The 26,069-nt window shown below is 47.1% G+C and overlaps 2 protein-coding genes across 3 annotated transcripts; one reads left to right on the top strand and one right to left on the bottom strand.

Annotated features, from left to right (window-relative positions):
- Positions 1 to 21: 21 nt before the first annotated feature.
- DDX20 (DEAD-box helicase 20) lies at positions 22 to 7,039 on the bottom strand (the record flags this gene model as incomplete). Its single annotated transcript, XM_082069350.1, has 11 exons — positions 22 to 1,313; positions 2,331 to 2,432; positions 2,519 to 2,624; positions 3,293 to 3,375; positions 4,006 to 4,064; positions 4,456 to 4,594; positions 4,972 to 5,114; positions 5,196 to 5,310; positions 5,596 to 5,764; positions 6,682 to 6,776; positions 6,850 to 7,039. 11 exons carry the CDS (start codon positions 7,037 to 7,039, stop codon positions 208 to 210), a joined length of 2,307 nt encoding a protein of 768 aa, XP_081925476.1. The 3' UTR covers positions 22 to 207.
- Positions 7,040 to 14,479: 7,440 nt separating this feature from the next.
- INKA2 (inka box actin regulator 2) lies at positions 14,480 to 25,837 on the top strand. 2 transcript variants are annotated; one of them, XM_082069086.1, is made up of 2 exons: positions 14,480 to 14,596; positions 24,071 to 25,837. In XM_082069086.1, exons 1-2 carry the CDS (start codon positions 14,561 to 14,563, stop codon positions 25,043 to 25,045), a joined length of 1,011 nt encoding a protein of 336 aa, XP_081925212.1. In that variant the 5' UTR covers positions 14,480 to 14,560; the 3' UTR covers positions 25,046 to 25,837. The 2 variants fall into 2 exon arrangements, with proteins under 2 accessions (XP_081925212.1, XP_081925213.1); XM_082069087.1 differs by lacking the exon at positions 14,480 to 14,596 and adding an exon at positions 23,907 to 23,956.
- Positions 25,838 to 26,069: the final 232 nt, after the last annotated feature.

Raw genomic sequence — 26,069 nt, 5'->3', positions numbered from 1 at the left:
GACTGCAGCCGAACATCCAGCTGTCTTTCATTTCCTTTTATTAACAACTCATAACACCAGCACTGGAACATTTACACGGACACAGCTCCTTATGTAAAAGACAACATTTCTCTTCAATCTTAAAGTCTGTTTATGTTTTTTGGCAACGTCCTTGTAAACCAGCAGTTCTGTCCCAACCTGCGTGTCCCTAAGAGCAGGGTCACTGCATCAATCCCCGCTTTTCAGCAGCTCCTGAAGATAGACTGAGTTGACGTGATAGGCGTTCACCCAGTTAAACTGTCTGTAACTTCTCCTGTATTGAGACACCGCAGCATAGTAGCTTTGCCATGCCTGATAATATGATTTCCAGTAGTTTTTGTAACTCCAAGCCTCATCTGGAACACCGTCATCCCACGAGCTGCAGGAACAGTCATCTTCTGGTTTTCTTGTGGAAGGACTAGGGGACTGACGGCAACGGCTTTTCTTTTGTTTAGCGTTTTGTTTCACAACTTTCTTTTTCGCTTGATTTTGCTTTGGGACTCGTGACGGCTCCTGAGGCTCCTCCGGTGTCGAACAGAAGTCTGCGTGGCCCCGACGTGCTGTGGGAACAGCATTCTTCTCCTGTGTATCCGAAAACATTTCAAAGCACGAGTTATCCTCCCTGCTCTGGGAAGAAGCCCGGGAACTGTAGGAACCATCGTTGTCACTGGACACAGCACCGTTTGTGATCATCTCAGTATTATGCTCCACCTCTTTCCACTCCACACCACCATTTTTGGGGAGCTCGTGTTGTTCTCCTGGGCCTGAATAGCTTCTTAAAATTTCAACCTCTCTCTCCGACCCTTCTTTAATGAAATACTCATAGTCTTCAACAAAGTCCGAGAAGCTCCAGGGATTGTTCTGGTGATTTTTGAAAGAAGACAAGCATGGAATTCTGGGGAGATTTTTTTTCAAGGCCTCCTCTTCTGGAGACCGAGTGTTATGTTGTTTGTGTTGTCCATCCAGTCTAGAGACAGTTTTGACTCGACTCCTCTGTTCTGTGTGGCAACTGGAAGTTTGTGGGTTTCTGCAACCTTTTGCTCTACTTGCAGAATCTGTGCACTTCTTTATTTGCTTTTGCTTCAGAGCCTTTTTTGGCCTTTCTACAGAAGAATTATCAGCTGGAAGATTAGAATGAGGCTCAGGTACGTCTGGAAAAGTGTTTTGGACAGGCTGCAGTCCTGGTTCCTCTGGTCTCAGACATACAGTGTCAGAATTCACTGAAGTATGCGTAACAGGTTTGATTTCTACCTCCCCATCTTCAAACTGAACCATCATTCCAGGGGGTACAGGCTCTGCGCAGAAGGGAAACAAGCAGGCGCTTGGTTAAGTGCATCCTTCCCTCTAGAACTCAAACGAGTACCAAAGTAAAGCTCTGCAAAATTGCAGATAAGATGTTACGACATCTTAAGTTAGGGCTACAAACTGTCCCCTTCAACTCTTGAAAGAGCTCAAATAGCCAGAACATTTATTTACTTCATGGAAGGGATCAGAAAGTTGATCAAGACAAGTAGCACTGCATTACTTGTCACTTATTTTTCATATCCTGCTTAACCAGACTAAAAAAAAAAGTAGAACTTACATAAGAAGGCAAATGCTATATTTCTAGCAGAACAGCCTCTGGCAGAGCAACGGTACCAAATGTTCTGCTGTTTCAGTTATTCTTTCCATCTCCTACTGTATCTTACAACCTGAGAAAGGCCTAATACCGTTCCATCAGTTTCCCAGGGATGGAGGTGAGGCTGACCGGTCTAGAGTTACCCGGGTCCTCCTTCTTGCCCTTTTTGAAGACTGGAGTGACACTTGCTTTCCTCCAGTGCTCAGGCACCTCTGCTGTTTCCCAAGACTTGGCAAAGATGATGGAGAGTGGTCCAGCAATGCCCTCAGCCAGCTCCCTCAGCACCCGCAGGTGCATCCCATCCGGACCCATGGATTTATGGATGTCCAGATTGCCTAACTGCTCCCTAACCCAGTCCTCATCAACCCAGGCAAACTCCTCCCTTGTCTTCCTCTGGGGCCTCAGTGGTACGGGGCTCCTCAGGACAGCCCCTGGCAGAGTAGACAGAGACAAAGAAGGCACTCGGTAACTCTGCCTTCTCTGTATCTTCTGTCACCAAGTTCACCTTCCATGGCTTCACACGACTGCAGCAGTTACACAAGTAGCCATTAACACAGAGCATGAAAAACTTGTACCAAAATTAATGCAAATTCAGCAGAGAAGATACACGTCAGTTCCCTGCAGACTCGTCTGAAGCTTTGAATAAAACAGCAAACAACAAAAAAAACGGTTGCATTCATAGGACAGAGCATACCTGGTAAAGGAAGGAGCTGAAGGTTACACTTCTGAGCAATTTTCATCATCATGTTTTCTTCCTCTCCGCGGCAGCAGTACGTCACAGCTAAGCCTAAAGTTCCTGCGGTACACAAGAGAAAGCGTGATTACTGAAGCAGAGCCAGCAAAGGGAGAGCAAGCTCAAGAAATCCACGGGGTTGTCTTTACCGAAGCGGCCGGCTCTGCCGATGCGGTGCATGTACGTCTCCCAGTCCACAGGGACGTCCAGGTTGATAACCAGATTCACTTTCTCAGCGTCGATTCCACGAGACGTCTTCAGAAAAGCGACGAGAGAAGGAGACAGGTAACAGAATATGCTGAACAGATTTTGAAACAAATACGGCACATTTTCGGAGTGACTACTCATGTAGTAACTTCTAGCTGTTACAATACACCACAGGGCACCTACGATTTTCCAGCCAGTTCACAGTATTGCATGTAAAATATTGCATTGGCACCAGGAAAATTAGGGATCATTTTTCTTACACCTTCTGTGCATCAAATACAAGCAAGCATGTTTTTCTCCCAGCACCAAAGAATTCAACCTGACAGCAGTCATCTTTTCATGATGGGACCTCAAACAATCAACTGCAGAGAGAAATACGTCAACCAGAGCGCTTCAAAACTACCTAAAGTTGTTTGGGATGTTCCTATTTTGTACTAGAGAAACAAACTATTTCTTCCCATAGCTCCTAGCTGAAGCAAACAGCTCTACTGCTCTGAAATATCCATAAGCTTCTGCAAAGCAACAGATTTGGTTTTTTTTTAACCAGATGAGGAATAAAGGACAATTTCTAAGTTTCACAGTGAAGATAAGTTGCACGGTGCTCAAGTCTCACGCCTTATCAGTCCAACTGTGCTCGATTCAACTCCAAGTCAAATGTAATTCCCTGAAGTAACTTTATGGACAATACTCACGCATGCTATAAAACACTCACTCACCAAGTCTGTGGAAATCAGAACTCTGCAGTGGAATTGCTTTAATTTAGCCATAGCATCAAGACGCTGATTTTGATTCATGCTGCCTAAAAAGACAGAAATTAGGAATGGATATTCTTCAGTTTCATACGCCTCTGATTCTAAAAACATCAATATGTAAAACTGTAAATGAGATCAGAAATGAGGTTGAGGGAAATTTCCTCAAATATTAGTTTCAGATGAGTAAACAAGGAATGAAAAACACCCTGAAAATACGGAAATTAATTAAAAAAAGAACCCTTTTGCTTGTTTTTAAAGAGAAACCAACTATGTAGGTACTTAACCCTCTTGAACAACACTGACTTTGGACAAATTTTACTTAAAACATGTAAGCCACGGAAGACACCATTGAAATAAAAATGCAAAGTTTCTAATCACCATTAGGTGCCAGTTATCAACTTTTTATAGAGAAGCTTGAAATAGAAAAGATTTATGTCTGACCTGTGCATTCCCAAGCAACACCTGCAAATTAAGTAAAACTTTCTCTTTACAAAGAAGCCAGTGCACCCAGCTGGACATTCAGAAAAATGACTCTCAAACAGATTTGAAAACAGGAAAGTTAATCGATGTAATGATTAAGTAATATTTAAGCGCTGAAGACCTAGGAAGATCCAAGTGCTGTTCTTTGGTTGAATAACCATGCAACTTCCACAGCCTCAAAGTTTTGAGGGACTGACCTGAGATGCACTCAGCAGGAAAACCTCTGGACGTCAGGATTTCAGCCAGATGTTGAGCCCTGAGAACAAACACAATTAAAGCCGTCAACAAAACCGCAGACCTACCAAGCCCTGCACATTTCTTGTCGACAAGCTTTTCTTTACAGCCAAGGCCAACATTCCAGAACTGTCCCTTTCATCTTTGTGTCTAAAACAGTCACCTCACAGACGGAAAAGGGCACTAGGGGATCAGGTCTCGCTGTTCTCTGAACAGCCTATGAGGTACTGTTGTGTTAAACATTCTTTTAATTTCAGTATTTCACGCTGCATTCCTCCAGCTGTATTTCAGATCTGAAGGCTGCATTCTGCTTCCACACTTTACAGAAGGTCTATGTAACTTCATCCATGACTGGACATCACAACCTCACCTTTCAAACAGGCTTTTTGCAGATTTTATTTCAAATTTATTACCTGCTATGCAAATTTGAGAAGACTAAGGCTTGATTAAATGGAATCTTGCTGAACAAGTCCTGTAGGTGCTGGGTTTTTTCCTCAAACGTTTTATGTGGAAGCGGATGGGAATTCACGATTTTGTAATACTGCTTCAGCCCTGAGTATGAAACAAAAAAACTATCAGATTTAAGGATTTCCATAAGAACACACTCCACACTATGCTGCCGTCAACATGTGTGACCGCAGCTAAAACAAGGACTTGAAATTTAATCAAGCACAAACACGTGCCAAATAAGAACCTACAGGACAGGTTTTTCTTATATATTTTTTGAACAGATAGAAGAAAAACCCCATAAAGTTGCATTCATCACTGATGTTTGAAATAGGTCAACACTGGGAATAAATACTTCATAAACTAATCAACTGACCTGTGGAGGGAAATTATGAAGAAGAACAAAATTTACATGTTCTGGTTTTAGCGCGCTCTTCTCAATCTATCAATAACAATATCACTATAAATGAACTTCTACTCACCAATGAGACTTGGATCAGTAGGGTTCAACCTCACAAATGTTGGGTCTCTCATGTACCTGGTCAAAGCATTCGCTAATGATTCCGGGTAAGTGGCTGAAACAGCGAGCATCTGTTTGTTGGCTGGTAGTGAAGAGTAAATCCAACTGAGAGACAAAGAAATGGGAATGAGGAACAAATATGTATCTAATCTACTGGTAAATACATGAAATAAATGCTTTTCATACTTGATTTGTTCCTGAAAGCTGCCTTCTTCCAACAGCTTGTCTGCTTCATCCAGAATGAAAAGCCGGATACTGGCTGTGTTCAAGTAGTCCAGCTCTATGAGCTGTTTTATTCGACCTGCATGCGAAGAAAAATGTAAAAAGAACTTCAAAAACATTAACTGAAAGGTTCTAATGATTAATTTTGTACATTTTTTAAAATGTAATTTTAATAGCCTTTAAACAAGAGCATATTTGGAATAATCTCTTACTAACAATACTTGGTCTAAAAGTCTCTGGCACTGGCACTTGAGACTATCCCCTACTACTAAAATAAGAAAAAACAACCCAGGTTTCAAAAGCACCAATTATTGTCTTGTGCAGTATCACAAGGTATGTGAAGCACGACAAAGCTCATCCATACCTGGGGAGCCAACTGCTATGTGGCACTTCTTTAGTCTGATTTTGTCCTGGTTCAAAGGAGTCCCGCCAATGAAGACGTGGCATTCCAAGCCTTCCATTTTGATTCCAATAGTTGTGATCACGGCATGAATCTGCACAGCAATCTCGCGCGTAGGAGCCAAGATCAGAATCTGTAAGGGCCAAGAGTTAAATTTGAAAGCTACAAAATGGGTCCAGAGATTAAAGCCCAGCGGTGAGGTGTGGGGATTACGAATCACAGAAGCTTTTTGGTTGCAAGAGACCCTCAAGATGATAGAGTCCAATATTCCCCCACCCCAGCACTGTCCCATGTCCCTGAGAACCTCATCTCTGGGTCTGTCCAGCCCTCCAGGGATGGTGACTCCAGCACTGCCCTGGGCAGCCTGTTCCAATGCCCCACAGCCCTTTGGGGAAGAAATTGTTCCCCACATCCAACCTCAACCTCCCCTGGCGCAACTTGAGGCCGTTTCCTCTGCTCCTGGCGCTTGTTCCTGGGGAGCAGAGCCCGACCCCCCTGGCTCCAAGCTCCTTTCAGGCAGTTCAGAGATCAGAAGGTCTCCCCTCAGCTCCTGTTCTCCAGCTGAACCCCCCAGGTCCCTCAGCCGCTCCATCACACTTGTGCTCCAGCCCCTCACCAGCTCCGTTCCCTCCTCTGAACCCTCTGCCTCAAGACCCTTAAGGTCTTTCCAAATTGATCCCAGGATTCAAGCTTTGGTCTCCCCAGGGCCCAGCACAAGGGGATGGTCATTGCACTAGTTCTACTGGCCACACCAATGCTGGTGCCAGCCAGGACGCTGGTGGCCTTTTTGGCCACCTGGGCACACACTGTCTCATATTCAGCCATTGTCAGTCGACACCCCCAGGTCCTTTTCCAGCCACTTTTCACTGAGCCTGCAGCGTTCATGGGGTTGTTGTGACCCAAACGCAGGACCCGGCACTTGGCCTTGTTGAGCCTCAGACAACCGGCCTCAGCCCAACAACCCGGCCCCCTCTCACAGGAGACAACCCCGCTTTCCCGAGGAAAAGAGCGATTCCCCCTCCCAAAGCACCGGGCCGGGCCGGGTCTCACCTGCGTGGCCGGGCTCTCCAGCAACACGGCGTCCAGGGCGATGGTGGAGAACACGCAGGTTTTGCCAGTGCCGGACTTGGCCTGCACGATGAGATCTGCAAAGAGCCGCCACAGGGTCACCGGGGAACCACCGGGGAACCCAGCCCCTCACCCGGCCCGCCCGCTCACCAAGCCCGCAGCGCCCCAGCGGGATCGCCTTCAGCTGCACCGGCGACGGCCTGTGGAACCCGGCCGCCTCCAACCCCGCCAGCACCGGCGCCGACAGCAGCAGCGACCCGAAGTCGGACGGGCCGCCGGGCACCAGCACGTCCCGTGTACGGAACGGGCCCTCGCTCGGTGCCGCCGAGGGGGCCGCCATCTTGGGGCAGGAAGTGACGTAGCGCGGCGCCTCGCGAGAGGCGCTTTTCTCCCGCGCCGCGCATGCGCACGGGGCGGACCCGCTCAGCGCGCCGTGTCGCCAGAGGGCGCTGATTGGCTGGGGCGGGGCTCGCGGCGCCCCCTGTCGGGGCGCGGGGGGTTACGGGCGCGCGGTTCCCGCGTTGCTGTTTTTTAGGGGTGTTTTTGTATTTTTCTCCCAACATTAGCAATTATTTCCTGTTTATGCCAATAACTGGGGCTGCGACTCCACGCTGTGTGTCTCAACGGGTGCATTTATCTACACAGAAGCAATTAATGGCGGTGGTTACGGAACATAAATCCTTTACATGGAGAAGGAGAAGCCTTTGCAGCAAAAACAGCTTTTGCACATCCCTGGGTCATTGGTTTTATGAAGAGCACGACAGTTTAAACTTATAAATATTACAGAGGACAAAGCCTCTGTGTTATGGGAGTGGAAATAACATGGTGAGGGCTGGAGAGCTTGCAACAAGCTCCAAAACCACGAACTTTAACCATAAAATAAATGTGCAGCACAAAGAGGAGCAAAGTGCCTGGCATGGGGGAGCCCAGGGCAGGGGGAGCCAGGAGCCCTGAGGGAACGGTCAGAAGGAGGGATGAGCAAGAGGGGATCAGGAGAGGAAAGGAGGGATCAGCAAAGAAATGATGGAGAAAGCTGCAAAAGAGAAGGAGGAAGACAAAAAGGAGGACAAATGGGAGTGTATTGGTAGAACAGCATTAACAAGCTTGCTGGCAGTCAGTGCCCAAAGTATCTCTGTCGTCTCTGTCGTCCCACTGTGGTGGAATAGCGGAGGTATTTGTTCTGACCCCTCTATTTTCAGCCCTCCTTCCACCATCCTGACAACGGGAATGAGTTTCTCATTAAACACCCCGTGGCTGGGATGCAGCTGTACCGCACACAGAAGCGAGATTTAAAAGCCAGTGCAGTGCGAAAAATGCATAGCACAGCACTCAAAGGCCAAACGTGTTAATCTGTTGTATGTGCATTACTTACCACCCTCTGCAGACCACTTATTTTAAATAGTGGGTGGTTTTATGCATATCAACTTCTATTGCGACGGCAGTTCAGAGGCACTGGACATGCAGCTTCCGTTCATTGCAGTGGGGTTTGAAAAATCTCAACAGTGGCTTCTACTGTACAAGCACATACACTGTGTCATTATTCTTACAGTGCTAGGCAGCCTAAATGAATTTTAATGGCTTTGCTGTACCACAGGCTTTGTCACGCCTTTGAAATCCCTCACAACTATATCCCTGATGGGGGAGAAAAAGTCTGGCAGACTCTATGCAGTTGTTATTCTTTAGTATTATGATATTTTCATACAAATGTGTGAGCAAGAGTGGGGCCCCACAGGACAGAGAGGGACAGTTTCAGCTTGGAGAACTTACCTCTGCTGATTTGGGACAGACCAGATGGCAGAGGCGAGAGCTGTGCCCCGCAGCAGAGGTAACAGGATAGCGATCTACATGCATTCTGTTAGTTCCAATTGGTTTTTTAATTTTTAAGTGGATATTCTTGTTGGTCCTCAAGGGGGGAAACAAGTCTCCAACATGAGATAATTATCTCTGGATAAATCTGGGAAAGAAGACAGACAAAGACACCTGGACATAACAAACATTTGATTAAATACAGCCTCTTGTAACCCTTTTAAATTGATGTGATTTAAACAGACAGCGAAGAGCAGCCAGAAGTGACTGTTCCCATGGGGGAAGGGCAGAGAAGAGGTGATAAAACAGCCCAAAACAGCCATTGCGATGAATCCCCTCTCTATTTTCCACACCCATTCCTTTTCTCCCCTGAGGTTTCCTGCCCCTTGCAATACAACGAGGTGATTTGGAGACAGACATTATTCACCTTGTTAATGAGACATTCAGACACATCACCTTAATTCAGAAAGATGCTCCTGTTGTAGGTGTTTACTTAATTTCCCGTGGGATGCTGGAGGGACAGATTCCAACTCATCTTGACGTGTGGATGCCGAGAAGCCCTTCAGCACCAGGACTGGCAGATTTATTGTCCCTCTGCCTTTGGTTTTGGTCCCTGTGATGGGCCTGTGCCAGATTTAGGTCATGCCCCTGCAGCTCTGTCACTGGATCCAATGAAAGGTTTTGTTTCTCCCTTAACCCTTATGCCCATAGATCTTAACTTTGTTTTAAACTCTGTGTGTTGTGTGCTCTGCCATGAGTTGGTGTATAAATAGCAATCCTCAGCCTTCAGGCCTCGTTTTACCTCGGTGACCCTCAAGCGCTGAATTCACATTGTCGACGTTCATGTGGAATCTGCAGTTTTGCTGCGGAATCGCTTTGCTTTCGCTTGCAGGAAGATCCAAAGGAAGGATTCCTGCTCCAAGCAGCCTTTGGAAATCTTGACAATTAATCTCAATACTCTGCAGGCAGAATAGGTCCTGGGAAAAGATTTAGGTGAGTAAAGGAAGTAGATAAGACCTCCTTCTGAGCTGTATTATTAAAAAAACAACTGGTTCTTATGAAGGGTCATAAACCAACCTCTAGTTTTTGGAACTTAGAAGAAAACTTTTGCTAGAAAACACTCTTTCTTCCATATCTACTGAGCGCACGTTTTATTCCCCCAATACAGGGCTTACCACTTTTTTGGTCCCTGTTACGAAGTGCATATTACATATTTGATTTTAATTCCATCCAAGATTCATTTTCCTCCGAATCTATAAATCAATATATCAGCTTTCAATAAATGATCTTGCAAGATCATTTGCTGCTGAGGCTCAAGGTCGGGTTCTCAGTATTTCAGATGATAAAGCGCTTGTATTCAAACTCCCGGCAGCAAGGCAAAGGTCCACATCACACGTTCATTGTGCATTGTGTATTGGCTTCCAGAACCATCAGGTTGTGTATGTCCTTTAAGAATACAGTCATTACAGATTTGAACATTGCTACTGTAAAAAAGCACCTTGTCTTATTCCTTTAGCTTCAAAGGATTTGTCTTTCATATCTGCCAAGATATGAAATTATTCAGAGAAAATCTTGGTTTGCACGATATGTATTAAATATTTTTAAAGTTAAATAATCTCGTCTCCCAGCTGTGTTCAGATGAAGACAGTGAACTTTCCCCGTGCTCTGCAGCACGTGTGACTCACTTTTCAGTGTGGTATGTGTTTGTGTTTACACTGCCATGGAAACCGTGTTTGTTCTCTGTACAGTAAAGCACATTACAGTGAAAGAGACATTTATATCAGCATAGACAGTGACTTCATATTCACCGCCAAAAATTGACTCCAAGCACCCCGCACATTCATTTTCCCTTTGAAAAAAAAAAGCTGGATGGCAAGTTACCAATGAGTAGCAAGTTTTGGGGGCAGTGGAATCTTCTTTGTTGCTTTAGTAATCAGCAAAAATTTCCAGCAAGCCCAGTGCATGGAGTTGCTATAAATAGTGATGATGGTGATGATGGGGTTTTACATCCACCTAAAGTTCACTTCAGTGCCCTTCTGGTGAATAGATTTGGTTCCTTGTCAGGCATGTCCTTCAGAAGGATCCAGAACTCCACAAATTCCAGATGAGATCTAAAGTACATGGGGTGCAGGTACAGATGCAGTTACAGACACCAGGTTATCAGTTTAAAATAGATATTTCAACTATACCAGTGAGAAGTGCCAGTAGTTCACTCCTTCTGTTTTCTCCAGCTAAATATCAGCCCATTTTCATCTTAGATACGCTCTTATACCAAGGTTTGCTCTATTATTTTTCAGCTATAGTAGCACAAACAGGATCTAGGTCACCAAAATGCAGCCAGCCGAGATGTAATGCAATCGTTCTTTAACACAAGACAGCGAAGAGGATGGACGAGGATTTCCCTGCCCTGGAACTTCTTCCTGGTGCTCCGGTGCAAGCAGAGGAATGTCAGGAGATGGGATTCAAAGTTTTACTTCTGGGTTGGGGGACATGATGAGGTGGGGGCACATCAGGAACTTTAAAGGCCAAGAGTGCTGCATACAGTAAATTAGGCCTAATGGAAGAAAGGGTCAAATTTTCAGGGGTAATTTATCTCTTCATGCACAAATATAAAGTCAGGATGAAAGTTTTGACATTACAGTACCTATTTTGGCTGGATGTTTATGCCCCAGTGGGTTTAAACAAAGATGGATGCAATTCGGGTCATGCTGCAGCTTAAGCGGGAAGAAATTCTGAGAGGTTTGCCTCCAGTGTGCAAGAAAGTAAAAACTGCAGGAAAACACAGCGATAACCACGCTCGTTAGTTCAGCAAAGAACAGCCCTGAGAAACCAGATCAATGAACTGAAAGACAACAAATGAGCTGAGCCTTCAGCTGTGAAGGGATGGACGTTTTCTCAAATGGGGAGGGATGAGGCAGTTCGTATAAGTGGAATCCACCGCGCTGAAGACGTATTGTATATTTTTTTGCCCAAGGACCTCAGTTTTTCGCTTCCTCCTGAAATAAGCCGTGGAACTTTCTGCTGGCGGGTGTTTTATTCTCAGCTTTTCTCGGAGACCTGATTTTCCACCGCACTGCACCATCTGCTCGCGGTTTGCACCGCGGCAGAGAGGAAGGTGAAGCGCCGATGTTGCTTTGAACCAGTTGCCTGCACAGAAGAGATGTTGCTTAATAGGGAAATCCTGCTCCGAAAATGTTTCTGATATTTCTGTTCTCTTGCAAGTTCCCAGGAGTTTGCAGCACATGAATATTCTGGTCTTTTCTTTATTCTGGGCTCATCAACTCCTTTATCAGCCTCATGGGACACGAGCAGCCCCGGAGGCTGAAAAATGGATCAAAAAGACAAACTTAACAGGGGCTAAAAACTCTTCCCTGATCATCTACCGGCAGATCACACAGTTCAGTGTCTTGCAAGTGTTACAGGAGCTTTCTGGAACACAGTGTCTGCCAATTGCCATGTACCTGTGCAGATGGGCTCCCGAATGCTCAGATATAATAGTGTTTAACTTAGATTTGATGCTTCAAATAGCTGCGTGAATCTTTTGCATCTCTTTTGTACTGGAATATTCAAAGTGCTGTAAAAAAGGCATCAGTTCAATTCAGGAATGATATGATTAAAAATATGTATATACATACATACATATATATATATAGTAAAGAAAACACTGTGGAGAGCATGCTGTGTCTGGAATAATCCCTGGTTGGATTTAATGCAGTTATTCAAGGTGCCAAAACCATGGTGCTCATCAGCAGCCTACTAGACACAGTAACCCCAGGAGAACAGAACTCATTCCCTCAATGCCTGATCTCAGTCTACTCCCTACCGAATGTAAAAGAACACCTAAAAATACCGCTGTTCAAAGCTGTTTTGGATAAATTAAGCTTACGGTCAGTTTTCAGCTCAAGCCAGTGGAACCTAGGGCCGTGTATTACAAATGTGAAGAGAAAATGCCGTCATGTTTTCGCTTTGGTGCCATGCCATGGGGAAGAAGTAGCATCTAGATATTGATTTACAGAACTGAGATAATGAAATAATTGATGAAAACAAGGAAAAAAGGCCATGAGCCACCCAAGCAACACAGAAACCTGGACTCTTGAGTTTGCGGCTCTTCTCGAACACGGATCCTCGTCTGATCCACAGAAAGAGGAAAGGGAAGTTGGGTCATTCGTTCTGCTATTAATAATCGGCGGACGCAGGCGTTTCAGCTTCTCTTCTCCACATGCTGCCATCGTTTTGATTTCTTTTTACCACCGACTGGCTGTTCGAACCTGCCATATGACACTTGCTACGCTTGGGTAGGCTGGGGACATACGCACCCCGACCCTGGGCCGTGGGGAACAACCAGCTGGCCAACAAACCCAGCCAGATTTCAAGCAAAAAGAGTTAAAAAATAGCTGGGCTAGTTGGCTTAGGCTTTAAGACAGACTCAAGGCTGGCAGGTATCCCACTCACAGCACAGCGTACCCTGTTGGAAGTGATTAACTTCTTTATAAGGTCATTTCTTTCATACATTAATGTGTTTACTGCCCCACGTTCTACAGATCCTTGAAGAGAGACACAGTTTTCATGGACAGGAAATGGAAACCCTGAAATGAGCAAAAAGACAGGAAATTTTGACCAATGATACAAGAGGCGCTGGAAGGATCAATAAATGTTAACTCCGGAGTGTTTCCCAAACATGCATGAAAGGGCAGATCGCAAATGTCTTATTTAAATAGGGTTTTGACACAAAGGTCAGCTTTCAAAAACACAAAGGCTGATTTCTACAAACACACAAAATCCTACCACCAGCTATAACAAATGCGTTCCTTCAAAAAATTAAAGACCTGAGGAGGCCAAAATTTCAGCCGCTCTTTGTCAATACTCAGATTTATAGGAAAAAGCAAGTAATTACCTTTTTCACCCCAAATTTGAAAACACAAAGCAGTGTTTCTCATCCAATCAAGTTCTTTACCATTGCAGACTGATTCAGACAAGCCTTGCTAACCAACTACAGGGGACTCGGCATTTCTTATCTAAACAATGCATTTTACACATAAGCTGAGAATAATACCTATATATGTTTATGTGAGGAACACTGAAAAATTCAAACACTTTCCAATTCAACACGGTTATAAAGTGTGGTGATATAAAAGTGCATGTATGTTTTCCAGGCTGATCTGTCCATCTGATTTCCCATGGTGACAAACAATATCAGAGGCTGCTGATTTGAGGTAAAACCCCTGCCCTTAGAGGGACGCATCGGTAGCACCAACAATATCCCTCATATCCAGGAAGTTTCCAGTTTGCAGACTCAGCCGAAACGCTGCTCGTAAAACAGAGTTAAGGAAAAAAAAAAAAAAGGGATGTTCTGAAAATAAATCCGCATGAGGAATTTTCAACACCTGATTCTTGCGGCTCTGTAAACATGTGCTATTCCTGACAAAGGGCATTTTGATGGTGTCGCGGTCATGTGCAAAGTCAGCACTTGCGGCGCTGCCACTGCCCAGGGACACGTGGAGCATCCCCCACGGTGGCAAAGCCCAGTTTGACCCGGGAGGGATGCACTTTATGCTGCAACCCAGTGAGAACAAAACGGGAAAATCCACAAGCGGGTGGCTTTGCAATTCGTGGTGATTAAAGCCATGTAGGTTAATCCATGCTTTTGTTGGGGTGGTCTGCCCCTGGAGAGCAATTTGCAGAATCCAGCCCGCAACAAACTCAACCGCCAAACTTCTCTGATGAGAGAAGGGCCGATCCAACCCAAGCTCCAGCGCTAACGAGGGTTTGCCTTTGGTTTGGCTTCCATGCAAGAAGCCTCTGACCGTTTAGACCGGGACTACCAAATCCCGGAGCCGCGGGTAGGGGGGGAACATGGGACCCTCCCCATCCCCTCCCCATCGCTCCCAGACCCGCCTCTCAAAGCGCTTTCCCGGCCGGGCAGCTCGGGCCGGGCTGTGTCCGGGCAGCAGCCGCCGCCCCCGGTGCCGCCCCCCGGTCGCCCCCGCCCGGCTCCGCTCCGCTCCCCGCCCCGCGGGTGGAGCGCTCGCATGGCGGGGCCGCGCTGAGCGGGGCCATGGACCAGCACCTGCGCCGCCTCAAGCAGGAGCTGGTAAGGGCTCGGAGGGGATGGGGAGGGGGTCGGAGGGTCAGGCTGGGGTCCCCTCACCCGCACCCGGGGCTCGACCCGCGGTGGCTGCGCGGGGCGCGGAGCCGGAGCCCCGCGGGCTCGGCGCTTTTATGGGGGGAGCAGCCGCGGGTAAAGGCGGCGGGGGAGCCCGCGGGACTCGGGGGGGGCAGTGACCGGCAGCCTGCAGCCGGCCCGGGAAACTCGGGGTCCCCACGCTCCTTGGGCATCACTGGGATGCCGGCGGGTCGGATGCCGCTGGTGCTTCGGTCTGCGAGAGCGAAACGCAGCGCACGGGGGGGATCTGGGGGCGTGCAGAGGCTTTAAAGAAAAGATAACAGCATAGAGCAGAAAGCAAAGAAACACAGATCAGGAAACAGAGAAACATTTGTACAAATCTCTGTTAAGAATAAGTTTACGGGAATCAAGGGAGCGTGCGCTCGCCACCTCCAATCCTCTCTGAAAATACTTCTTCTTTAATAGGAAACCCTTTGTCGTAAATCACCGCTGTTTTCTCCCCGCTCCCGCGCCTGTTCAGATGTAACCTCACTCCCTGAACTTGCTTGGGCTTGTCCGCAAGCCTGAAGGTGCTGTTGGTACAGCACGGCTTGCTAGGGCTGGGTTGGTGGCAAGAACCGATACTTTCCAAAATTGGGCACCAGTGCTGGGTAGGTCTGGCTGGGAAGTTGAGCATTGTTCAAATAAATAGATAATGAGAACAAAAGGGGAAGACAAGGCAGAGCAAAAACGGGTGGGTGAAGTTTCCAAATGCACAAAAGCTTCACAGTTTTGGACTTACAGGATGTTGATTTCAGCTGATATTTGTGCAAGCTGGAGTTCTGCAAAATGGGCTTCTAGACAGTACCGCTTTCCTGCCCGGGTTACGGGAAGCGTTTTGCGTGTAAGCGACACCATTTGAGTCAAAGGCGCAAAGTTCCAGCTGTACCCAGGGCCTGGCGGTGGCGTGGGGACAGTGGGTCCTGCAGATGGGACACGGGTTGGGAAACACGGGCTTGGGCAGCAGCGCGGTGCCCTGAGCACATCTGGCAGCAAACGGTGACATTTAACCCGCTGGCGTTACCCGTGTTGCCCTTGTAAACAGAGGAGCTGCAAGACAAACTATAACAAAGGAAAACGAGAGTCACTGGTGTTCTGCACACTGGGTGTGATGAATGAAATGCAAAGTGTAAACCGGGACACGTACAGTGTAATCTAGAAGATCTTTAAAATCTGAATACATTGGAAGGTGAGATGGGTAAAAGAGTAACTTCAGAAGAGCGTGCTTAGAGTAAAGTTCCTAAATCTGTATTTTATCTCCTAGACAAATCAGTTTCATTATCTGAGCAGTATTTTTTTATAGAAGCCTAAACATTGCACCTTTATTTGTGAGTCAGAAAAGTGCTTATCTTGTAGCACACAACAGAACTTCTGAAGAATGTGAATGTATTCAACAGGAATGCAGATCCCTCACACAATATGAAAAGCAAAAAATACTTAAAATGAGAAAATTCTGGGTTTGTTCATACCCTTGCTATAATGCAGCACTAGATTCTTTTGTTAATTGTAAAAATGCAACAATTTTGTTGTATTAATACATCAAGACCTTAGCCTGGCAAATATTTCTGTATATGCTTGGCTTAAAAACCTGGGAAAGGGCAGTTGTCACCTTCAATAGGACTAACTTGTGACCCAACCAAAAGTAGCCTAGATCTTCACACATTTGGGTTTTACTAGTCCTATTCTTTCCCCTCAAACCCCCAATTTTTGTTACTTAAAACTTATATGGACAACAGATTCTTGGGGTATCAGCCTTGGGGCTGTTGTGGGCACAGCCGTGCCAGGACAGCCCGCAGGGTGACAGTGACAACTGGAGGGACACACGCCATTGGAAACAATTCCTTTCATCAGCGACTTAAGCGAGCTGTAGATTGTGTTTAGCGAAGGTAGGAGGACAGTATTAATTAAAATAACCATTAATGATTATCCTGGGCAATAACAGCTTTTAAAAATCAGTATTGTCAAGATAGCCTGTAATTAAAATAGAGGAATGTTTCTCTAAAGAGCAGTGCGATAGACAGCTGGGACCATCTGCATCGAATGGTGAGTGGGAACTGAACCTCTTGGCCCTGCTTCTTTACCACTTTCTTCATTACCGGGCAGGTCATGCCTCCAGATGTTAAATGCACCATAACCAAGAATCATGCGGGAGGAATGGTGGGAAGGACTTGGCCAGATGGAGACAATGAGCCACCTTGTGTATAGCTGAACAGGAGCCTCAGTTCCAGGGCATCGTTGTGAATTTAGAAACACACGGGGTGGCAAAGATTTCTGTAGATCTGGGAAGGGGCAGTTGTCACCTTCAATGTGACTACAGTAGCCTTTGGCTGGTTCTGAGGAGGGAATTTTCTCCAAAAAGAGCGGATGTTGGCACAGCTCCAGTTCCCAAGGAAAGGTGCAACTCTATCCCCCACCAGCGTGGGATTCGCGGATTGTTTCTCCTGCTTTGTGTGTTAAAAACGTATTTAAATAATTGCGTGCTGGGTTTGGGCTGCTGCTGTGCCCCAGCATCTTGTGCGCTGAGATCACACCGGGCTTTGCCAGACAAGTCCCCGATGAGCGTGGGGCCGGGCGTGCTCGCACCCGTTTCCCTGGGAAAGCTCTGCCGTGCCTCCCAAACACGAATCTGACCCGTTTCACTCCGTGAGAGCTCTCCCGTTCCAGTCGTGTGTTTTCCACCGTAAGCCGATAGCTTCTGGCATGTGTGGTGTCCCTTTGACTGGAATTCATTCAGAAGCTTCCACATGCAAATGTTTCAGAGCTGGGACAGCCCCAGCTGACACAGCCACTCATCCTACCCGGGCCGCTCGGATCTCGGATCCGTCGCCCTCATCCCCAGCCTGGGGAGCAGTTTTGGACAAGCTGGGCCAGCTCTCTGCACCTCAACCTCTGCGTGCAGGAAATACAGAAAGACCTTGTTCACCTCCTCTGGAAAGGCTCTGGATATTTGTGGATGCAATGTGGTTTGTAAGAATATGCAGGGCTGGTGTTGGAGTAAGTTGTGTTTCTCCACTCCTCCCGTTGTGAAATATGCTTGCGAATCTTCCGTTAATGCAATTAATCCCGATGCTAAAAGTCCCCTTGACTTTATCAGCTGGATTCGGAGCCTGCAAACATCATTCTGAGGCACAGGAATACGACGTCTGCTTTCCGAGTTACAGAATGTTATCTCAGCTGAAAGATCAGATTTAACAAGAATTGTCTTGCTTGGGGATTAGCGGAGAGAAATTTCATTTCCGTGTCTCACGCCGCAGATGGCTTTACCTCCGGAAAATTTCTGACACAGGGATTGTTTGCGTTTATACAGAGTAACATCACCCTACCTACCATGGGACTGGGGTTTCAAGGCCCTTCTGCAATAAGAATAAATCACCTAATATCTAGCTAGGGACCGTGGGGTTCATGGGGCAGATTTATCTTGCACTTGGGGTTTGCACGGCTGGAACAGGCGAAGGGTCACACTCAAGTTAGCTGTGGTTGTAGCTTTGCTTTGCATGTTTTGGTCTTTCTTGAGGAATCCAGGATATTTCTGGGCTTTCTGTTGCTTTTTCTTCTAGGAGGAAAAGTATTAAAGTAGATATTTAAAGCAAACCCCACTGCTCCGGCTTGAACTTTTGAATGTTCTCCCTGCACATTCATCATAAACGCATCACATTATTGAGTCTGATAGAGTCTGACTCGCTTCTTACATTAATTCATGTCCTGGTAGACAATGTTTCTTGCTATGAATATCTTGCAGGAATAGAACATTTGGTCTGAGTGAAAAATACAACCAATTATTTTTACTCTTTGTCTCGCACTGGATCCTATTCCAGTAACCGTGTCGTGCTCGAAGAGAATCCCGCTGCATTTTCATTACCGTTATTTCTGAAGGAGCAGCTCTTGTGATTTGCAGTGGGGTCGGCATACATGACAGACCCCAAGGGCTATAACGTCACCGCTCACAGCTCTGACAGGTGGAACACACAGCTCCATTTGCGCCTCTGCTGATAAAATGGTGCCTTTAAGTGAGATAACACTGGAAATTTGGGTGGTTATAGCACAATCTCATTCCTTGGCGTTGCCTTAAGGGAAGGTGCAAAGGGGTAACTTGACGGCGCATGTCCTGTCACATCTAACCTGCGGAGAGAAAAAGCCACCACGGGCTTTGTCCGCTTGCTTATTTCCAGAGAACGTTCCTAAAAATGACGGTGGATTGTTTGAGACTCCCAGCTACATGTTAAAGACCAGACCCCCCGCAGTGAACTAAAAACCACTGAGCTAAAAACCAGCACATCATGTTCAATGGTTGGTCTGTACATGGAGGTTTGTGGTCTCTCTTATCCCTGGGTTGTGAGTAAAAGTCTGAAGGTTGGACCTCTTTTTGGTCCGTTTATTTCCTGGTTGTAGAGAATTGATTTCCTACTTTGCCTTTAAACCCAGCAAGTGCGATTGGGAAGCACACAACAATATCATCGCTATGGCAAGTAAGGCAATTGAGTTAGGAAGATGGTTAATTGAGTGATGTGAACCATGTCTTTCATGGTTAACACCTGTTTAAGATCTATTCAAACTATCGGGGGGGAAGAGAAAAGTCTTTGGTAAAGTTTCAGCATCCTTCCTCTTTCAGATAAATTGTGAGCTCACAGTTAACATCCTCATTTACACCTAAAATACTCTGGAAAGACAAGAGGTAAAGAAGAGACTTGAAATTCTTGTGATAAAACCAATAAGGGCAAAAAGAAGATTGTGAGCCTTGGAATCCATCAAGAGAAGGAAGAGGAAGGTGCAACATGAAGCTGGAGAGCAGCTCTGCGAGCTCCCAAGAGTCGTGCCCGGCCACAATCGCTGGCGTGTTGAAGATTAATCTAGTTAGTGACCCAAAGGAAAACAGAGAAACAATATGATCAGCTCAGCAGTTCTAAAATAATTTAGGTCTGTATTATGTCATCCTCTTTAAATACCGATTGTTTGCTGCTGGTTCTGTTGCCTACCAGCACTATTATTAAGAGCTGCTATTTGCCATTTGTTCTTTCCTGCTCTCTCTGCAATAACTTCCTCTTGTTGCCTTTCTTCCACCCAAGAGCTGGACATCTGTCTTCCTCCTCGTTAGGACAGACACACTCAGAGCTCTTCAGTTCTCTGTGCTCGGCTGAAAGCTCTGGGGTGTTCGCTGGGCTTTTCCTTTCCTCCCGTCCGCAGCCCTGAGCCGGCCAGATGTGCGGATGGGCTGGGAATCCAGCTGTGCCTCAGGGGATGGCTGGGAGCGGAATTCCGAGAACTCGGTGAAGGGAGATGCTAATGGGAAAACATCGGTTCCCAAAGCGAGCTAAAAGAGTTACTTATTTACCCGTGAAGTGATGAGGAAAGCGTCTTTTATTTGTACGTCTCAGGTATTTGGTGTTGAATTTGATAAAATGCCGGTAGCTGCTGAGGATGTTCCGTGGGGCAAGTTGTCCCCCTGCTGTGATAATCAGCGGTGGAAGATCATTGATTTATAAACTGTGTAAACCAACTGCGGTTCTAGTTCTGGGAATAAGTATTTTAAGGAAATCATTAAAAGGTACGGCTTACAAAGTGATGGATGCCTTTGCTACTCAGAACAGTAGATTTACAGTGTAAAGAAAAAAGAATATCCATATTTGAACTCTGCCAGTTTTGCAAGACGCTCAGTGTTTGTCATTCATTTGTTTGTCATTCATTTGTTTGCCATTCATTTGTTTGTCGGTTTGTTTTCCCGCCTCACGCTGAATATTCCTTGAGGATCATTTGAAAGTGCTTGAAAAGCTTTTGAATTTCGCACTTCTATTTTCAGCGTTACCGTAGTTCAAACAAGCTTTGCTTTGGAGAAGCATTTAGCCAGAGCCGCCTTGTTCTTGCCTCCCAGGAGCATTGATCTGGAGGTAATGCCTAATTGCTGCAGAAATAAACATTTAGCATCACACGTGGAATCCCACACGCGTCCCAACCGCGCTCAGCCCTGCGCGTACTTGTCTTGCTATAAAAGGCATCTTGTGTTGGCTTGTTCAGCATTAAACTAAGACCTTTTCATGCCAGTTTGAGGGACTGCAAAAGTTTCAGGAATAATAATGAGACGCAATTTGCGGCATCTGATTTTTAGCTTTTACGGAGATATAATCTGCAAGTTGTCACGGTTCTAATGTGGTTTTTATTGGGAGCGGAGGTGCCAAACAACCGCTTGTATTGAAGCACAAAACGTCTCGAATTAGACACCCGGAGTCCCTTGAAATGCTGATTTGTGCTCCCCAAGCAGAGACCAGCAGGTACGGGAAGGGGAGATGCTGATGTGCAAGGTCTGTGCCAGTTTTGCCGTGGATGCCGTTTCCCCAGCATAACCGAGCGTGGGGCTGATTCAACAGCGGGTTTGGGATTTACAGCTCACTCATGCCCAAGACACAACATCTCCTGATGCCCCGTGGTGGCCGGGTTTACATAATGTCACTTGCATAACCCCAGCAAGGACAGGCAGGGTCTTTCTCCGTGCCAAATTCAGGCTCTCTGGGGTTTTGTGTCACATTCACGCTCTGTTTGAAATTGCACTTTAGTTCGTCACAAATTCCAGTTCCTTCTACGTGAAGCGTGTGACCGCGGAGCCAGCGGCACTGCAAGGGCTGTCCCTTCAGCCTCGCGTTCCCGTCCCCTCGCAGTCACAGCAGCTGTTGGACTCCCAGCCCAATCTGCTGGATTATTCGCAGAAACTCTTATTTCCCCTCTCACGGTTCCATCCTGAACCTTTGCCAGGGTGACGGTCTCTCTTCTGCGGGAGATTGTTCCTTTTCTGGAGAGTCCCGGAGGAGCCAATCTGATCTTGAGAGCACTGAGATCGTCTTGGCAAAAAGGAGAGAGTGACTTGTCTTTTTTCCTCCTGCAGAGTTTTCTCTCCAGGGTGAGTCCTCTTAATTACCACGGGGTAATTACTAATGGATGAAATCCAAGCCCCTGCAGACCATTGGGTCACCAGTTGGTGACTTCACTCTGGGCTGGGTTTCACCCACTCCTCAGTTCTGTGAAACAGACACCGCAAAGCACAAGAGATAAAGCAGAGGGGTTGGTTTGCTTCGGTTTGGGATGGTTTTTTTGTGTTGATTTTGTTTGTTTGTTTGTTTGTTTAACTTGCACAACCCAAGATTTTAGCAGTTTGTAAGCAGAGCCAAAAGCTTCAGGATCTTGAAAACTCTCTTGCCAATGGTGGCATTCGCGTTGCCAGAGGGACACTGGGGCAGGATTTGTCCCTACCCAGAGCAGGTCGCTGAAACCACACAGACACGTCCCAAAAATGCCCATTTCTCCCCCTCTGCAGCGACAGGGACGGCTCAGCCCCGGGAGAAGTGTCCAAACCTCATAGTCATTTATGGGAAAGCATTTCCATGGGTGAAAACATCTGCAGCTCCTTCTCCAGTGGCTCGGGCTGGTGCCAGTGCCGGATTTGGCAGAAGCAGCTTGTATATTCAGATGGAAAAACGCTGGAGCGTGAGCTCGTGGAGCTCAGGTCTTGTCTGGAGGAGACTGATCTGCCTGTGAGAAGCAACCCCACCGACAATGACATATTAATGCTTAATAGAGCCGTGCCGGATGAGGCGCACACTGTAACCATCCCACCCATCACGGGGGAGTTAATTGAAGCAAGGTGGACGCTGAGGGTGTGCCCAGCACAGTCTGTGCCACCGGACCCCGGTCACTCCCCGCGGTCACCGTGCCGCGCCGGCCGGGGGATTTGGTGCAAAGTAGCCAATGAGGGGCCACGCTGGCTCCAAATCCAGCTTCTTGCAAAGCCCCAGATAAAGCAGACTACCATTAATAAGGCGAGAAAGGTTAGGACGAGAAGCATTACAGCAAATCTGGAGAGGTAAGGTGATAGTTTTGTCTGAGGCTTGTAGAGCATATGGCCCCGGGTTTCGTGCGGGAAATGCAGGAGCTTGGTTAGTCTGTAAGCGGGGTGTTATTTGCATGTCTGCAGAAGTAGAGGTTTATTTGCTGGCATTAAAAAATTAGATAGCTGGAGACACTCAATAGTGCACTCAGGAAGATAAACACAGATTTTCATAGCTTGCGTGCTCGTTCCGGGTGATAAATAAGTTTCTTGCGGGTGAAGCTCTGAAAAATCATCATAATCTGCTGGCTAGTTTCAGGTTCTGGGTTTTGGAGTGGAGATTTGTGGTCAGAAACTGTTAAGGAGTTTTCCACTTATGGAGACAGATTGTTAGAGGATGCAATTTTTCAATGACTGCTCTTTGTCACTGCGCAGATCCGCAGACGGAAATGGAAACAGAGCAAGAAATTGAACGGATTTAGTTAAAAATGAGGGAGATGTAAAAAAGTAAAGCTTGATAATGCAAAACTGAGCATAAGAGAGAGATCTATCGCTGCACAAAAATTGGGACGAGCCTTTAAAACTGTTTATGACGGCGTAGGCTGAAGCTTTTCCTAGACAGTGTTAATCTCTTTTGCAAACCACCTTACCTCAATGTGACATGTCTGCACCCCAGCCCTGCCATCCCCTGCTGTTCTGCCCTCTCCTTCCCACTCCCGCTCCCCCTCCCTGCTATTAGAAAAGAAACCAAGTGGCAGCTGTTGGAAAGTATAGCCCATTTGTTTTATGATGCCGCTTTGGGAATATGATCCAGATCCTACACGATAGAGAGAAAGCAACAGAGCAAAAGAGAAGAAGGGGGAGTTTGGAAGCTCTGGAAAATAACCTGTTTATTTTAAGTCTAGTGTAGAAAGTTAAATCTTCATAGCGAGGTTCAGGGATAAAGCAGAACGGCTACTAAAGGTGTTAGCTTGGGAATCAAGGAGACTGCTGGTTTAATGTAAGTAATTTTAGCACTTTCGGTTGCTTTGTACAAAATTTCGAGCACATTGAAATGTCTTTGATTGTCCTCTACTGAGAGGTGTCTGTAATGGGGGTATTAAGATCTAGAGACATGTTCTACAGTAACAATGCGGATCTTATTGGGGTTTGTTTTTAATTTACTTTAGCACTGTAGGTAAAGGAAGAAGATGGAAGGCACTTGTGTTCGTTATTCTGACTACTGATTTCAGTCAGTTACAGGGCACAAAAGACAAAAGCAGAAGAAAATGCTGGAACTGGCAGCAGCCAAAACCATTCATAGCTCTGCACCTTGGGTTTCTGCCAAGCAATTAAAAGAAACTCATACTACTTATTTTTGTTGTCAGGTCAAAAAAAAACTCCACTCCTTCCGTCAGCTCCTCTTATTCCTAGGTGGAAACTCCTAGAACAATCTAAGGACAATCCAATTGCTGTTGCATGAAATGGATGTAGCACAGGTAGGATGCCTCTGATGTGTAGTGAGTAGGAAGAGGTGATGCTGCAGAAAGCTGCTCAGCCAGCTCTCCTGCTCTTTGGGGACGCTGACCCGATGTGTGGCTCTTTCTCCACAGCTCTCCATGAAGGAGGTCGGGGACGGGCTGCACGAGCAGATGAACTGCATGATGGGCGCCCTGCAGGAGCTGAAACTCCTCCAGGTGCAGACAGCTTTGGAGCAGTTGGACATCTCGGGGAGCCGAGGCGCCGTTCCTGGCACCGGGCAGCACCGGTGCTGCCGAAGCGGCAGAGATGAGCCCGGGGGCCGGCAGGACGAGGCATCGCTGGAGGAGCACGGCCCCACGTCCCTCCTGTGTGCCGGGCCACGGCCGCTGGGTTCGTCCCATCCCGCTGCGCTCCCCCAGCGCTCCCACCTTGGGGACACCCCGTCCTCCTTCAGGAGCTTCTGCGGTGAGGGTGTTTGCCACCCACAAGGACATTCCTCCGCTTCCAGAGTGGAGCACGTCCGCCCCAGGACACTGGAGCCCAGCAGCCAGGGCACAGCTGGGGGGTGGCTGTCGTGCCAGGAGTGCCCGGGCTGTGACGATGGCCACGACTGGACATCGTCCCTCATGTCCCAGAGCAGGAATCGGCAGCCGCTGGTCCTGGGGGATAACATCTTTGCAGACTTGGTTGGGAACTGGTTGGATCTGCCCGAGCTGGATAAGAAGGGGGAGAAGAGCGAGGGGTCCCTGTCCATGAGCAGATCGCAGGAGCTCTGCAGGAAGTTCTCCCTCACGGCCAACATCTTCAAGAAGTTCCTGAGGAGCGTTCGGCCAGACCGAGACAGGCTCCTCAAGGAGAAACCTTGCTGGCTTCCGCCTGAAGACAAACAGCCCGAAATTTCCAAGAGACCCAAAAAGATGAACAAACTCAAGGGGACATTTTACTTCCCACTTCACGGGAACATCCAGAGCCATCACAGCAAAGCAGAGAGGTGCCCGAAGGTGGAAAGCAACAGCGACAAAACCAAACCTGGCACTAAGAAAGTCCACGAGACCATAGACTACACCCAGTCTGGATTTGACATCAATACAGCTGTTTGGGTCTGAGTTTGTCTGTGTCCTCAGCTCTGTCGAGCATCTCACACCGGAGAGGAGCTGGAGGCCATATTCTTTTCAGGAGACCTCTAAGCTCTGGACTGAGGTGCAAGACATGTCGTGGGTTTCGGTCACCTACCAGGAGCATCTTCCACCTGGGGAGGCTTAATAGGGACCGATATTTGCAAAATTAATCAGAATCTTTAGCAGCTTTACAGTTGCCACCAGCTCCTGGAGCCTGTTTTACAACAGCCGCTTCAGGCCCATTGCGACAGCTGCAGCACAAAATTCACTGTGTGCATGTGTGTGTATGAGTGTGCAAATATATAGTTTTTTAAGAAAAAATCTATTCCTGCTTGTGTGCACTTCAACTGGGTTAAAAACCAGGCAATTCAAGCGTTGTACCTGAAGCACTTGTTATTTAAATTGAAAGAAAGAAGTTCGAATTTATAAGACTTGAACAATTGCTAAGTGGGGGTGTTGAACCCCAACTTTGTTGCATTTCAGCTGTGGGGTTTTCCCCCTGGACTGCATCTCTGCCATGCTCCCAGCATCTCTCCTTCCCCCACCAGTTAAACCAGTAGGACAAAAGGCTCCTTTTGTAGAAGTCCCTGACCCTCAAGCTCTCAGCGGGTTTTGCTTCTCTCCCCGCTGGTCGCACCAGATACAATGTCACAAAAACCTATTGTTGAGGATGCACTGAGATACAAAGTTGCAACAGATGTTTATTGTTGTTTTCTCCCCTGTTGCTGTTGTGTACAAACTTTCTCTTGACAGAACCAAGTTCTTCAGTGTCCAGCACTCCGAGAGTTACCAATAAAGTGGCATCAGCCTCCACAAGCCATGGGGCCGTCTCCATCCCCGGGCCACCCTCAGTCCTGCTTTTCACCATCGTGAAAACCCAGCCGAGCAAGAACAAAAGTCGCAGCTGGGGGGGTCAGAGCCAGGGCTGGGAATGCGGGCGGGTTGTGTTCCAGCCGGGACTGGGCAGTTTGGGGAGCGGCCAGGAGAGTTTCCATTCCAGGAGAAATTAGAG

Source organism: Streptopelia decaocto (genome assembly GCF_964273445.1).
Source record: "Streptopelia decaocto genome assembly, chromosome: 19".
NCBI classification, from domain to species: domain Eukaryota; kingdom Metazoa; phylum Chordata; class Aves; order Columbiformes; family Columbidae; genus Streptopelia; species Streptopelia decaocto.
The sequence above is the reverse complement of the archived record's forward strand: the minus strand, read 5'-3'. Positions and strand labels throughout refer to the sequence as shown.

Coding starts and splice junctions, on each gene's coding strand:
- INKA2 (XM_082069086.1), top strand. CDS start 14,561: ATGGACCAGCACCTGCGCCGCCTCAAGCAGGAGCTG. Junction 14,597..24,070: donor GCCGCCTCAAGCAGGAGCTG/GTAAGGGCTCGG, acceptor CTTTCTCCACAG/CTCTCCATGAAGGAGGTCGG.